A 16780-nucleotide genomic window follows, 5' to 3' on the forward strand; every position below is an offset into this window, starting at 1 on the left:
ATATACACCCCCATGTCGGATGCTATCTGTCTGTCCGTCACTCCGCCCAGGACCTCCATCACTTCCTCCCAATACGTTCCGAGCTGCGGGCAGCTCCACATCATATGCAGGAAATCTGCTCTTGCGTGCCGCACCTGGGGCAACATGCCGTCTCTACGTGAAAATATTTAGCTATTCGCTCAGGAGTTAAGTAAGCCCTATGTACAACGTAGAAATGAATGAGCTGAAACCTGGCGTTCCTTGTACCCTTCCATGCCCTTTCCATTATTTTAGTCCACGCCGTCTCAGGGATATCCTTTCCCAAGTCCATTTCCCATTTTGCACGCAGCTGCGTCAGTGGCTGTATTCCCTCCTCCACCATTCGCCTGTAAAGGCATGTCACTGCTTTCACCTTCCCCGCTGCCATTACAACATTTTGACAGGTCAAGGACGTCTGGGGCTCCGACAGCCCCGTCCCTCAGTACTTCTGAATTGCAGCCACCAGGGCTGCGTGCAGCAAATAGCCCCCTCTAGGCAGGCCATATCTGTCCTGCAGTACCTGGAAAGGCAGGACTCCCCCCTCCTCATATAAGTCTCCTATCATCTGCAGTCCTAGATCTTCCCTCTCCGCCAGCGCAGACTAGTTCCTCACGTGTGGGAAGGCTGTGCACATGCCATGGGGAATCTCTGGCGCATATGGACGTGGAACCCCACTCCTACGCTTGTAACCGTTCCAACTCGCTCTGAGTGTTTTCTCCTCACTCGTTAAGGAGTTGAGTTGCAATCGTTGCCCAAGTACCACAAATGTAAGAATATGCCTCAGTAGCCACCTATCCTCTGGCCCGTCTGGCCCCTTGAATTCCCTAGCTACTGCCTGCGTGAGCCACTGCAGCTGAGCTGTCAAATAATACCCTTCAAAGTCCGGGACCGCCCATCCTCCTGCACCCCTAGGCCTCATCATTGTGGTCAGAGCCACCCGCCGCCTACCAGTGCCCCACAGAAAACCCCCCACTAAGGGCCGCAGCTCTCTGAATACCAAGCCTGGATCCCCCCCCAGCAGTGTTCTAAAGTAATATAAAAGTCTAGACAGTGCCACAATCGTCGGTAGCGCCACTCTACCCGCAACCAAGAGCGGCAGTGTGCCCCAGAACGCCATACTTCCTTTGATCCCTCGCACTGCCCTGCTCACATTGCCCTCCAATAGATCCGCCTGTTCATGGTAGATGTTAGTACCTAAGTATTGTAGGCAACAAGGCTCCCATCTCATTCCCTTCAGTCCCGCAGGAGTTGTCATTGCCCTGCAAGCCGGGAAAATGCAAGTCTTCTCCCAGTTCACGCATAACCCGGACACCTCCCCAAACGTCCGCAAAAGCTCTATCGCCCCCGTATCAATCTCATCAGGCTCAGCCAGAAATATCAGTAGATCATCCGTGTAAAGCGATATATAATGTACTTCCCCACGGACCCCTATCCCAGTATAGTGCTTCCCAGACCTTGCTTGTAACGCCAGTGGTTCAATTGCCAACGCAAACAGGAGTGGAGACAGCAGGCAGCCCTGCCTCGTCCCTCGTTCCACTGAACAAGGCTCTGACACCGTCCCCCCTGTCCACACCCACGCGGTCGCCGAGTCGTATAATATACAAGTCCACTTCACAAACGTTTCGCCCAACCCCATTCTGCCCATTACCTGAAAAAGATACGGCCATTCCAGGCTATCAAATGCCTTCTCTATATCCACCGATAAAATCAAGGCCTTCCGTGTCAGCTCTTGGCAGTCTTTCAAGATTCCCAATAAGCGCCTTAAATTAACAGCCGTGCTGTGTTTAGGGATGAAACCCGACTGTCCCGGTGCACCAATTGCGTCATGTGCGGGAGTAAGCGTGTTGCCAGTATCCTACTCAGGATTTTGTAGTTGGTTGCCATCATCGAGATTGGGTGATAGGCCTTCACATCCGATGCTTCCCTAACCCGGCTTCAGGAGGGGAATGATAATAGCCTCCCTAGTAGTCCCAGGCAGCCGCCCCGCCGCGTACGCCTCCTTGTTAACTACTTTGAGTCGCGGGGCCAGCAAGTCCACATACTTGGAATAAAATTCAATAGGCAGGCCATCCACCCCAGGTGTCTTGTTGCGGGCCATGTGCTTCTTTGCACATCTAATCTCGCCCACCGTGATCTCACCGCCCAGTGATTCTCCCTGTTCCTCGATCAAGTGCGGCATTGCGAATCCTTCAAAGTATCCCTCTATGTTCCTCTGCATTCACGGCCAGTTGAGTGGTATAGATCTGCATAGTACCCGAGGAACCGCCCATTATCCCCCATTTGCATATGTAGCAACTCCCCCGTGGCCACCCTCAAACCTAGGATCGGTTCGCCCCTCGGTAGCGGAGTGGCCAGCCATGCCAACAGGGCGCCCGATTTGTCCCAATCTGCATGCGTCCGTGTTCTATAATTCTTGTAATCAAATGAGCGCAACCTCTCCATCTGCACCGCAACTGCTTCCTTAGCCTCTAGCAATGCATTGCCTGCCCCAGGTCTCCCTGGCCGGTCCCTTTCCGCTGCCCTCAGTTTGCTCTCTGCTGTTTCCAGGTCCGCTAGTAAAGTTTTCCTTACCTCCGCCACCTAGCTAATGCAGATGCCCCTGACCACGACCTTAAATGCATCCCATTCTACTGCCGCCGACGCCCCCTCGTTTCCCCCAAAATATTGGGTAATGCCCACCTCCAATTCTTCCCCGAAGACTGGATCTTCCAACGCCTCCGGTCGGAGTCGTCAGGTCGGTATTAGTGGCCTCTCTCGGCTCCATCGTATCCACACTAATAGTGGATTATGATCCGAAATTGTTCTCGCTAAGTATTCACTATCTACCACCTTGGCATGGACATCTGGGGTGCACAAAATGGCATCCAATCGCACATGCAGGTCGTGGATGCTAGAATAATAAGAATAATCCCTTTCCTCCATGTGCTGGGCCAGCCAAACGTCGATTAGGCCCCAATTAGTTTGCCACGTTCTCCTCGCCTTGGAGTCCCGATGTACTGGGGCACGCAAGAGCGGAGGGTGGGACCTGTCTTTGCCCACATCTGCTATGGAGTTAAAATCCCCCCCAATATGGTTGCCCCGCTCAAATAGGGCGCCAAGCTCCCCGATAAGCTCTCAAAAAAAGACGGCTTGTCAACATTTGGGGCATACACACTGCACAATGTCACATCCACTCTGTTGAACCTCCCCATCACCGCCACAAACCTCCCCTCTGGGTCAATCAGTTGCTGTGTGGGCTGAAACGGGATCCCCGCTCTTATGCACATCAGGGCGCCCCTTGCATATGCCGAATAAGTCGTGAAAAATACCTTCCCCCTCCATCTCTTCCTTAATGCGGCCCCCTCGGACCGGCTGATATGCGTTTCTTCGAGGAGTGCCACCTGCAACCCAGCCTAACTAGGAATGCATGCACCTTGTGACACTTCTGCATGGAGTGAAGCCCTCACACATTCCAAGTTATACATTTCAGGTCATGCAATGTGCCCATGAGTCAGACAGACCTTCCCCCGCACCCGCCCTCTATCAAAGAGCACACTGGTATCTCTAACTACCCCCAAACCTAGCCCAACCCCCCCCCCCCCCAGTTCCTTCCCCCCAGAACAGGCGCTACAACATTAGAACCCATCCAAACTACGAATCTAACCACCCCCCGACACTCTCAGGGACCTACTCCCAAACCAAACTCACAGGAGGTGAGCCCTCAGCCTCAGAGAAGGGGATGCTCGATAGACCTCCAGCCTGCGCTCAACCCCCAGCATAATATGCCAGAACCCTCTGGGGCCTTGTATCTTCTAGTTTTTTACAGCATATTTCCACCGCCCCTCCACGTGCTACAGACCTCAGAAAACTAGTGTGCATCAACCTCGTCCCCTGCTGGCCCCCCTCCCTGCTCTCCCTCCAAGCCAGAGTGCCCCAATGTCCAGCCAGAGTCAACATCACCCATCTACGATCTCATCCGCCGTCCCAGCAGTCACATGTGGCAACTTCAAGCTCCCAGCTTCCAAGTGCTCATCGTCCTCCTCCAGAGAACCACCGTCCGATTCTGACCTTGCCGGAGGGGTGCCCCCTCCCATCTGTGAAAGGGCAGTGACCGCATGCAGCGCCGCTGCCCTCTCCTTCTCCGTTTGTGTCTGTCGGCCTCTGGGCTGTCAGCTGACGTCTCCGATTGCGTCTGTCTGCGAGGTCGAGGTCCCTCCGTCCCAGCCCCCACACCACTTCCTGGGTCTCCGATACCCGCTTTGTACAACTCCAGCCAGTCCCAGGTCCCCTCTGGGCTGTTGTGAAAGTACATCTTGCCATCCATCATGATCTTCAGACGTGCCGGGTACATTAGAGAGTATTGAATACCTTTGTCCCGCAACGCTCTCTTAACTGCCACAAACGACACCCTTCGGCGCTGAACCTCAAGCGTGTAGTCCGGGAATAGTGTCACCTTGCTGTTGCCCACTGTATAGGGGCCCGCTGTCCTTGCTCTGTTCAGCAGGAGATCCCTGTCTTTATAATGGAGCAGTCTGGCCACACCGGCCTCGGCGGTCTCCCAGGAGACAAGGGCTTGGCCGGCACCCTGTGAGCCCTTTCCAATGTAAAGAAAGATGATAGACCCTCCGGTGCAACAGTTGCCTTCAGCCACTCCTCTAGTAAGTCCACCATGTTGGTCCCTTCAGCTCCTTCAGGCAGCTTCACCAAGCGAATATGGTTTCTCCGGTTCCCTCCTTCCGTGTCCTCTGCCCGCCTCTCCAGTGTCTGCAGCCGGGTCTGAAAGTCCGTCATCTGCCCCTCCATCGACTTCTGAGCAGGCCCCAAGGTTTCCAAAGTCGTTTCCGTTTGTTTCACCCTATCTGCCAGTTTGGCATGGTCCCCCCGAAGCAGCCGCAATCCCTGCGTCACATGTGTGATGTCCAACAACAGTGCTTCCCTGGTATCTGTAATGGCCTTTAGTATTTGGTCAACCTGCTGCTGGAGCATCCCCTCCGAAAGTACTTGCATACCCTTGGAAGCCTCTCCAGACATTGTCTCCTCATCCTGCTCCGTGGGCGCTTCCACCTGCTTCCCTCTTGGCGTATCCATGGTCACACAGGGTCGTTAATACCGCACGTCCCCAGCGGAGGGTCCACTAGCAGTAGTGACCTTTTAGCGGGATCTCACTCCACAGCCCGATCAAGCGCGGTAGTACTCCTGTCCCTCGGCGTTCTTCACCCTCTTCCAAAGGCACACCCCAAGCAGAGCTGCACTCCGCACTCTGCTCTCCACCAGTCCTCAGCACTGCCCCCGATCCAGCCCTCAGTTCAGGCCGGCAGTCGACCGGGCCTCCGTGGTCCCCGCCCCGAAGTGCAGCTCACACAAGGCCCGTCGTCAATGGCCACCGCGTTCCCTTCGTGGCAGGGTCTTGCGGTGCTCCGCCTCATGCATCAGTGGTGGGCATGTTCTTCCGCTGTGCGCCGTGCCACCTGCCAGATACGTGGCGCCACCCCACACCGGTGAGAGCCTCCAGGTCGTTCCGCTCACTACTTGCTCCAGCAAGTATCTTCTTCTGTGGCCCCGCTCGGTCCACTCCCTACCAGGGTCTCCCATTGGTGGCCGCCCTCGCACCTTCTCCAGGCTACAAGTCTGCTGCGCTCTTTTACAGTGCCCTGCCGACTAGCCAGGCACAGTCACTCCATCCTACTGCTCTGTTGCCGCCTGGGAAGGTCTCAAGATGGGGAGGGCACGGACACAGTCCAACAGCAGCAGCCCGCTCTGCCTTGCACTCCGGTCACTGCATTATCAAGATTCATTTGTGAGGAGGACAGTTGGGGAATTACATTGCTCAGTTCCTCTACTGCGACTGGTACTTTCCAATATGAGAAAGTCATACATAGAGGGTTGTGATCGCTCTCAAGGCGATCAACAACCAACATGTCATCTAAGTACTTCCACAGCTCAAGATGGACTAAAATTTAATTGATTCTACTTTCTCTATTGCCGCTCTTAAATGTGACAGCACCCATCTTGTCTTTAGGGGTTCTGCCATTAGCCGCCCTTAACCCTTTATTTAAGCAGATGGAGTTAATCTGAATAACCAGATCGGTCCACCTCTTAACTGGGTTCAGCTCGAGCTTAGGAACCCCCCCACTGGCTATCTTGTTCCTCTAAGAGGTAAGAATCGTCACTTGATAAGGGTTCAAAATTTACATTGAAATCTCCTGCAACAATCAACCATGAGTGTGCGGAGTATTTATCGATAAGATCATCGAGTGCAGCAAGAGTACCAGACTTCTGCCCCCCTGTACTCCTAGCATAAACATTATAAATATCCAACGTTTCTGACTGGTTATAAGTAAGTGAGAGAATCTGGATATCCTTGTGACTCTTCGGGAACTCCTTTACAATGATTCCGGAGTCCTGCTTGACCCAGATTGTAAGGCCACCTGAGGGTCTTCCATGATCACTCCTTTCAGCAGGAACGCTAAAATTTAAAAACCCCTGGAAGTGCTGGGGGGCAAGGAGCCAAGTTTCCTGAAATATACAAATAGTAAACTGGCTAACAAACAGGGCCCACTCTGGACTTTGCATCTTAGCACTTAGCCCCGCAACATTCCATGACATTATAGAGCCAAAGGCGTCAAAACCCGTTAAGGTACCTGCTTCATAGCTTTGATCTAAAGACCTATTATCCCCTATATCCACCTCGTAATCTAGTATTGCAGAGGGTATACTCATCGAGGGGCCCTGGGGCATAATTAAGGTATCTGATGCTATGTCGCTACAGGGGTTGGATTTAGACACGTCTGGTAAGAGTCAATCATTATAGTCCAGACTAGACCCAACCACACTTAACCTTGGTATTTGAATTTCCCTGGGGTTTGACCACTGTTGCGGTAATGAGGATCTCATTTGCATAAGTGAATGATGGAGGGAACAAGATCTGAACTCTAATAATGTAAGATTGTAAGCTAGGTCTTCATGTTTAAGTGTGAGTGCGATGCAGTCAGTTTCACATCCTGGATGCGAGAGCCTAATAGCCCTAACGATGTCTTCCCTTATGACGGAACGGCATCCTCTAGTATGCCTGATCCAGTGAATGGCTTTGTTTATCAGGGAATCTTTAGTTTCTGTATCCTTCCCTAAACTCAATTTTGGGACATTTACCATGTATACCTTAGATCGATCAGGAAGGATGGGGTGAGATAATGCGGGACCACTGCCTGTCATTTTGTTAGGGGGGCTTATAGGTGTTGGGGGTATTGGTTGGTCTAGCATCAGATTTTATTTTCCCAATATTGTTTACTCGTTCGGGTGACTTATGGTTAAGGGTTTTCGTAGTCAGGGGATTCACTGATACCTCTCTGCCTCTAACAGCTGCACTATACAGCGCATCCGCCTTTCCCCTCATACTACCCTAAGTTGCTGCAACAGTGGTTGCTTAGTTGGTAATCTTTGCTTCTCGAGAGGTGCAATGGTCTGCTGCTCTTTATCTGACCTACATCTAGAGCACGTGTTTGGGTTGGAGATTATATTAAGTACCTGAGTTGTTAGGTTATCAACCTTATCTTGGATGCAATGAATGAAATTACATAGACGATTCACAAGATTACATAAGTTAGTGATATCGTCCCTAGCGCCAGGAATAGGTGTAATCGAGTTTAATTCCAATACACGTGCCCCCTCCCTAGGCCCATGAAAAGCAGATAAGTCCAGCTGATTCTGGGAATCCACGTTATCCCTGGTTGGACAGTCAATATCAGCAAGGCTAGAGAATCTGTTTGAGCAAAGGACAATCGGATCGAGCGGTGTTGAGCTAACTGTGTCTTCCCCCACATCTACACCTGTTGTCGTAATGCTTTCAACCACCCCGTGAGTTACATCGGAACTACATCTGTTTTTTCTATTTAGGAACATTCCAGGAACAACAATTGAACCCCGCTTATCGCATTTCTGCGTAAGGTCAGTGACATTCTCCCCCTCAATTACAATCAAACTATGTTCTGCCGGGGGTTTAGATGCAAGTATATTATTACAGTCTTCAATCAATTCGTCGATACGTGACATTACACAGTTCTCTCCTGCATGCCTAACTGCTTTACTAGCCTTCTTTGACTTTCTTCTTTTCACACGTGTGGTAGGGCACTCTGCAAGCCCCTCCATGTTTTTCCTCTTCCCCATGTTGTTAGACTCTTGGGCACAGTACCTGAATATGAGGTGGGTGAAAGCAGGTGTTGGTGATGGGGCCCAACCACGTTCAGCCACAGACTGTCACAGACTGTCACAGACTGTCACAGACTGTCACAGACTGTCACAGACTGTCACAGACTGTCCGCCCTTTGTCCGGGCTTCATATGGCACGTCCCGCGCGCGTCCCACGCTGCGGAAAACGGATGTTGATGTATATACCGATGTGCAGGGAGGCGGGACTCCTCACAGGTGAAGACACACACGGGCTCCTGGTCTCTGGAGTCCCGTGCGGCGTGTGGATTTCCTTGCTTCGGCCCCCTCAGCAGCAATTAGGCGGAATGGCCACGATAGAAAGCCTCTCCGGCCGCAACAACAGCTCCGGTGACAGGAGCTCACAGGACGAAGCGGGACCCGCGCCAGCTGGTCCGGCGAGTTGTTTTAAAGCCCCAGTGTGCAGGGAGGCGGGACTCCTCACAGGTGAAGACACGCACGGGCTCCTGGTCTCTGGAGTCCCGTGCGGCGTGTGGATTTCCTTGCTTCGGCCCCCTCAGCAGCAATTAGGCGGAATGCCCATGATAGAAAGCCTCTCCAGCCGCAACACCAGCTTCGGTGACAGGGAGCTCACAGGACGAAGCGGGAGGAGTTGATAGTTGTTTATGTAATTGCAGAGTTGGATCTGGACACATTTTTCTAAGAGTTTTGCCAGAGTAGGGATGTTGGAGGTGGGTCAGGCGTTAGCAGGGTCAGAGCAATCTGCCATGTTTTTTTTCTTTTTTTAACGTGGGGGTTACTTGTCCTACTTTTAGGCAGTCAGGGATAGTGCCTTGACATAGTGAGGCATTTACAATCTTAGTCCATAGGGGGAGGATATAGGTTTTGATCTCTTTGAAAATGAGTGGTGGTAGAGGGTCAGTGAAGGGGTTAGATGGGTTTAAGGAAGAAAGAATGTTGCACATGTCATGTGATGAAGTGTATTTGCACATCTGCAGATTTGCGAAGTAAATAAAAGTTACAGATTTCTCCTGTGAAAAGTGGGCAATCTGAAATCTGATTCAGTTTCCGAGTTGACCATAAACTGTGTACTGACCCATGGTAAAGCCCTGCTCAAATCCCTCTATGAATAACTTGGAGGAATGGGGGTAGAGAAATAAGGTTAAAAATGGGGAAACCGTGCGGTTCTGATGTAGAGTAAAAACACAACTGCCTATTATTCCTCAGTCTAACCTTCATAACTCTCGTAAGAACCTAAACCTGCAAGGCGCGGTAAAGGTAATCGCCAAAAACTGTTTTACTTCCTGATATTACCAGCAGAGTTGGAAAAACTCTTTTCTTCAATCACATTTTCTGCAGCAGCTTTTTATTAATACTGAACAAGGATATATGCAACACAAATTGTTGTCTCCTTCCTTGACATCAACAATACCTCCCATCGCCACCACATTTCAGTACTACTATCCAATACTATGCTTTTTCATTAGAAACTATGGCGGTTTTACAGACTTCCTTCCATAATTTAACTGCACTCCCCACCACCCCTCACACGGTGGGTCCTCAACTTCTCCTTTGCATTGGTCCTTTCTCTGATGTAGAAGAACAAACAACCTCCTTTCTGCATATTTGGTATTCCCCTCCTTCCAGATAATTAGTTACCTTCTTATTGTCTTTTTCTCCAGCAGAATCATCCCGGATTTGGAAACTGGGCAGATTAATGAAATCCTTCATCTCAAATGTCTCTCCTTTCCTCTTGCAGAGCAGTAAGGCCTTATCCAGGAGAAAGGCATACCTGAAGACACCAAGAGACAGAGAGAGCACATCTCAGAGGGGCGGGGGATATAAGAGAGGACATATTTTACTGTCTGCGAATGGCGCCATATCGCCAAGCGGTGAGTCTAGGTGAAAGGCCCTATTTCAGAGGTGGAAAGGTGAGACAGAGGCTATTTTTTAGAGGGTAGTGGCTAGGAGAGAGGTCACCCCTTTTAGGGGTATAGAGGCCATATCTCAGTAGGGAAAGGCTAGAACAGAGGCTGTATCTCAGAGGAACGGTTAGGAGAATGGAACTTTCTTAGAGGGGAGAGGAAAGGTGAGAGGTGAAATACCAGAAGGTAGAGGTTAAATGAGATCTCAAACCCCCTAGGGGAAAGGCAAAAAAAGAGCCAAGTGTCAAAGTAGAGAGGCTAGGAGAGAGACTACACCTTAGATCGACAGTACTGAAGAGTGGCTATACTTATCAGTGGAAATGAGAAAGTAGGTGGCATGGCGCATTTCAGAGGAGTGGAGTTAAAAGGGGAAGAGGGGCGGCACATCACAGAGGCCTGAGAAAAATGGGCTGGGAGAGGGGACATGGAACGACAGGCTAGGGAAAACCTCGGCAAACAGCAACAGAAAAATTATAGGGCGAACAGTCACATTTAAAGGGTATAGTCAGGGCACAGGAAAGAGGATACGCCTCTCAGATGGCTGAGATGATAGGTCGACATTTTAGAAAAGTGAGAAGATAATAGCAAGGTCACATGTTAGAGATTTGAAGATGAAATGTTGTAAAAGAGGCAAAATGGCAGAGGAGTGGGAATGAGAGGGTATGACAGAGGCCACCTCTCAATTGGGTGAGAATGTAGGAGAGACGTTTTCCCCCAGCCCCTCAAGTGATAATGTTTCACCCACACTGGCCCTCTGCAGCCATTAAAGCCCCAATTCAGACCAAGTGGTGACTAGGTACTGATTCCTAGTGTTATTCACTCTGAAGAATCGGTGCCCCCCTCGATAGCCCCGTGCAGCCTATAGTGGTCCTACATTCTATCCTGGGCCCACTTCCTCCACAGGGCCTCACCGGTCCATTTTTGATCGCTTCTCCACACTGGTGATCTTTAGTTCCCCATCGGTTTTCGGTCTACCGTAGTGTGCCAACGATTCATTCTACAAGAAAAGGAACCAGATTACAATTTGTCTCTGAGAGCAGGGCAGAGCTTGGGGGAGACTTGCGACCCGAGGGATAGAGGTGATTGGCCAAGGTCAACAGAGTTTCCTGAAGACCTGGCTGACAATGTTTAGGTACTTAAAGTGCAGGAGTGTATCAAAGGTCACACACTGAGTCAGCAGCTGAGCTGTGCAAAACTGAGGGATATGAACTCATTCAAGCTCTGACAAGGTCCGCCGTTGAACTTCACAACAAACACCCATAACTACTGCAAAGATTACCAAATCAGTCTCGGGCCCAGCCCTGCACCTACCAGGTTTTCTATGGAGAGCTGAAAGTTGGTGATCTGCCGCAGTGTTTCGTTATCTCGCTTCACTTCGTTCACGCATTGTGCTAAATCCTAGGAGGCAAAAACATTTTGAAATGGTTCCTTCCAACTGAGCAACGCACCAGAGTAAGGGTAGCTCAAGCAACCTTCAATGAGCTCAGAGCAAAGCCACCAACACCCAGTCAGGTCCACCACTCAATAGCAACTGTCTTCAGGATTGAGCCTATACATTCTAAATGACATGTTGGCATTATTATGACAATGGCACTCAAAAACAATAAAGAAATAAAAGAAAGACCACAAAAAATGTGTCGAAAGGTCAAGAGAGTATCAGAATAGGATGAGGAACACAAACAGACATATTTTGTTCATATAGAATTTTGAAAAATGAAATATTTATATATGCTCTTGGCCTGGCTGAAGGAGTATGTTCCTTCTTCACACTTCAGAGGACTGGCAAGAAGAAAGGAGCAGTTCTTTATTCCTATCATGAGACTTGAAAATGGCATTTCCAAGCTGCTTTATACTATGTGTTTCCATTGATGTCATAAAACCTGTCACATTCACACATTTGCCAGGAGTGGCAGGGCAAAAAGGCCCACATAATCTTTTCATCCGAGTAAACTATTTTATCCTATATTGACTGCTTTAGTCACATGTTAAAATGACATGTTAAAGTGATCAAAACAATGAAGGCAGCTTTTGAGGCTCGAACTGGTCTTGTTAACAGCTTTCAGAACGTTGTCACTTAATAAATAATGTGTTGCTTGTATGTAAACAAAAATGATTTTGTGTGCTGTCCCTCACTCTTAACACCCCAAACCATTACTTGTTTAAACAAAATATAAATGAAACTACCCCGTGGGTTTCGGGACATGCAGTCCATTTGTTCCTTTCAGGTGCCCCGGAGCTCCCTGATGGACAGACTTCACCTGATTGTAGAGTCCCCCGAAGATGCAAGGTGAGTGTGTTGACATCAATGCCTTCCTTAGTGTTTCACACCTCATCTTCATAGAACATGTGGTGTAAAATGGTAGAGCATACCCGCCAAAGCTTTCATTTTTACTGCAGAGGATTGCTTGAAGGATTTGAGTAATTTGTATCTGACTCCCGTTTCAATGGAGCATTGAGAGATTTGTCCCAGAAAGGTGTCTCAGATGCACTTTTTTGATTACTCCTATAAGTTATTACTCACAGAACAGGTACACAGTGGAAGCCTATTGGCATTCAGCACCGTTTTAATATTCTGACTCAGACAAATGGGACACCTTTGCCCCAATTGGTGAATGTCAAGTAGGACTTGATGTAAAAGTGGCATTGCTGGAAAAAAATGTGCACAATCAAATTACAAATCTCTTAGCTGTTGCTTCTGGCAGAAGTGCACCGCAGTACTGCTGTCACAATTGTGGTCATTTCTTTTTTATCATCACAGTGACTGCCTGTGTACACAATAGAAACATAGGGCAGATATCTATTTTTCTTTTTACAAAATTTGTTCTGATTTTATTTTTTAAAAAAAATTGTTAGTAAGTCGGTTGTAAAAACATGCAGATACGCAGGTGCTCTTGTGACCTTTGCGGTGAGTGGGAGCGTGCCTCCTTCAATGATCTGGCTCACAATATGCATTTTCTGCGTCCCTCCTACTTCAGCTGCACGCAACCGATTTTTTCTTCTACTTGCAGGCATTATAGATCCTAGCCATCCCCGGCCCACCTCCAGCTTGTGGGAGGGAGGGGCAGCGAAAGGAGCTTCTGGTGACAACGTCGACGACCGAGAAAGGCGCCCCAAAGAAATGGCAGAAAATTGGGATAAACCTCCAGATGAGCGCTAAGCACACACACAAAAAGTAGAAATTATTTGGACAGAAACACCAGCGTGACTACCCTGGATTTTACACCCTCTATTTCCAAGCATTTAACTACAAAGGAGGGTCTGCCTTCCAAAGGCAGGAAATACCCAAGATTTGTACTTTGAGTTCTACCTCTGCCCACCGCAAACACCCCGACACATTTACCGGATACCTAGTACAGTGCCTACGTCCCTCATACCCCTGAAATGCATGATTAAAAGAACTATGAAGCATCGGCTACGCAGCAACTTCCTCCCTAAGAGTACGAAAAAACTGTAATACCACTGAAATATTACGTCCAAGCCGTGTAATCGACGTTATGTGCCTTTAATCATACAAATATGTTGATTAAATAGGAGGACGGGGCTAGCAGGTAGAAGTACTAGGAAAGCCTGAAACCCGTTACTTTGGATCCTTCACAACCACTACAGAAAATCTACCCTTCCACAATTAACCTCTCCCCATTCCTGCAAAAAGAAAACTAGCATTGAGGAATTGGCGGGGTACATTACTGGAAAAATAGGCATCATGACATTGCCCTGGTTCCTTTAAACAGACCCTAGCGGTAGGAGAACGGCTGTATCCAGGAAGCAGGCTTCACTCCAGTTCATCAAAGCGCTTAAAGTACCACATGAAGGGTGGTTGATAAGTTCAGTGTCGAGAATCGGGATGCAGAAATAGAGGTACACATATGGAGCGAGGCTGGGACGCAGAGTTGGCAGCCCCATGCCCGGCAACAGAGATGCACCTCCGGTTGTAGACTTTACTCACTGTGGCTCTCCAGTTGTCATCCAGCTGCGGTTACAGCCCTAGGAAAGGCATCGGAAGTAGTGAGCGGGGGACAGAGGCTTGGGACGGGGTCTTGGGTCCGTTGTGGTTCACGTCATTTGGAACAGAAACCAACCATTTTTCGGGAATCTGAATCTCTCCACTCCTAACCTCCCTGTTTCATCCTCCTCCAGAGGCTTCCTGCCGGGAACCTGTCGTGCCCCCTGGGACTTGTAGTTTACAAACCCCGCCCCTTCTAGTAAGCCAATGGCTAACAGAGAACGAAAATACAAGTCCCAAAGATTCATGCGCGACCAGGACGCCGTTTTAACCCAAGCTGGGCTGTTGCCAGACCACCATCACAAATAAATAAATAAACAAGGGAACAACTGGTTAGTTGGGGGAAAAAGAATGCAGCGGGGGAGATAAGGCGGATTTAAGAATACATCTGTATCAATAGAGCAGTGTGTACAAAGTATAGCTAAACACCCGGCCACCATATTTCAATGTAAATAAAAAAATAAACGGAGCGCAATTTTCACATACAACTCAGAACAGCGCGCTTCACAACGTGCGTTCAAAGTAAAGCTAAACAGGGGGCCGCCACAATTATTGCGCTTGTGAGGACGCCATGATACCGCCTTCTTAAAAAAAGCTGTTGCCACGCCATTATGCGAATGAAAAAAATAAAGTGCTCACCCAGCAATTAGAAGGCACTGTGTCACACCGCAAGTAAAAGAGCCAAGCCCGGTGGGCAGGGCCAAAAGCTGACAGGGTGGCAACCAAGAGGGATTAAAATGCCTCCGGTGCAATCATTACACTCTGTTTAACATAATTACTGTTGAGAAACGAAGCACACCAATGAAAATTGAAGGCGGAGCGGACACCCGACTTCTGGAACTGTATTGATTCCAAAAAGCCCTTGCATGGTGAGAGCAACGCTTGCGCGCTGCTTAAGCCAGGCGAGACCTAAAAACCCTAAACCTCCAGTCGTACCACAGATGGACCACTGATTGTAAACTTATTAGATCAGGCCATCATTAAGCACATAAAAGATAAGAAAACAAGTTACTTACCTGTAACTTCAGTTATCCAGTGTTGTTATCTTTCATAGATTCACATGCCTGAATCATTCCCCGTCGCCGAGGCGGGAGTCCCACGGTATATAAAAAAGCAGTGCCAAAAGTAAATTACAGTAGTAGGCCCTATGAGAAAGGCCTGAGGCCTAGATTGCAGTAGCCTATCTACCTCATTATGCTAAAAAGACCAAAGTCTTTGTTCCAACCAATCAGCTCACAGCACCCTCTAGAACCCACTCTGCAGAGCCAGTTCTCCTCAGATTTTCGTTAGCTCAAGTGGGGATCAGTATCCCAAAAATTAGAGAACTGACTCTCCGAGGAGGAGGGTGGGTGCATGTGAATCTATGAAAGATACCAATACTGGATAACTGAAGTTACAGGTAACTTGTTTTCTTATCCAGTATTGGGTTATCTTTCATAGATTCACATGCCTGATTCAGAATAGCAAGCAGTATGCCAGACAAAAGTCGGTTGGGAGACTTATTGTGATACACTCCCATAAACATATAATTAACAACCAATAATATTGAAGTATATAATATTAAACAGAAAAAGTAATATCACTACCAAAGAAGCAAGTAATCTGTAAAACATGTACATCTTTTAACCTTTACAGAAATATTGAAAGGCATAGACTTATTATAAGATGAACACAACATTGGTTACCTGAATCTGTTATTATGGAAAAACCAAAGGTGGTGATGGACAGAGCGTTGACAATACAAACACTCACCCCCAGTCAACTGATCTGGGTTTAATCCATCACCGTTCTTTAGCTCACTCCGCCACCCCAGTTCAGACATGGCCATATGCAAATCAGTCTGACCCTGTGCCTCATGGGAACAGTCCAGCCCGAACTGCCAAGCCATGTCTTCCCTGGACCGGAATCAAGCTTCCCAGGACCGGTTTCTGGCATTACAGCCGTCTTCAGCCGGGCTTGCTTGACTCCAGTGGCAAAGTGAGCAAGGGATTCACGTCTGACCATACCCTGCCAACTTAGGGAAACAGGTGATGTAAAACCGCTTGACCAACTGCCGCATCCTGTTGATTTGCTGATTGCAGGCAGTAATGTCTTGTAAACGTGTGGACATTCTTCAATGTCGCAGCACGGCAGATATTCTCCAGCGTCACTCCTGCAAACAATGCTGTAGACGCTGCCACAGTTCTTGTAGAGTGCGACCTGACAGTTCTTTGTAATGGTCGGTTGGATTTGATGTGGCAAAAATGGATCGCGGAGGCTATCCACCTGGAATTTGTGGCTTTAGTGACCGCTTTTCCCAGTGTAGCTTGGCCATAAGCCACGAACAACTGATCTGATTTCCTGAAGCTTTTTGTTCTTTGAAGATAAAACTTCAGACATCGTTTAAGGTCCAAAGAATGCAGTGTTCTTTCCGCCGGGGTTGTAGGATTTGGGAAGAAAACTTGCAATTTCACTGGTTCGTTTAGATGGAACTGAGAAGGGACTTTGGGTATGAAAGTTGGATTGGTTCGAAGAGTGACATACTCTTGAGAGAAATGTAAGAAAGGTTCCTTTATAGTGAAAGCCTGAATTTCTCCCACTCTTCCGACAGAAGTGAGGGCTAAAAGCAAGGCGACCTTCCATGTTAGGTACTTGAGGTCGGCTTTGTGAATTGGCTCAAACGGGTGCTTCATCCGTTGTGAAAGGACCGCGT

The 16780-nt window shown here is 48.7% G+C and overlaps 1 protein-coding gene across 1 annotated transcript in view; it reads right to left on the reverse strand.

Moving 5' to 3' along the window:
- Positions 1-16780, reverse strand: part of VAV1 (vav guanine nucleotide exchange factor 1) — a 650161-nt gene that overhangs the window by 180798 nt on the left and 452583 nt on the right. The window contains exons 12-14 of the mRNA XM_078686053.1: positions 11397-11483; positions 10997-11082; positions 9820-9952 (exon numbers count right to left, since the gene is read on the reverse strand). Coding sequence (XP_078542179.1) covers positions 9820-9952; positions 10997-11082; positions 11397-11483 — 306 coding nt within the window. The remainder of the gene's footprint in view (positions 1-9819; positions 9953-10996; positions 11083-11396; positions 11484-16780) is intronic.

This window comes from Lissotriton helveticus, chromosome 1_1 (genome assembly GCF_964261635.1).
Source record: "Lissotriton helveticus chromosome 1_1, aLisHel1.1, whole genome shotgun sequence".
Taxonomy (NCBI): Eukaryota; Metazoa; Chordata; class Amphibia; order Caudata; family Salamandridae; genus Lissotriton; species Lissotriton helveticus.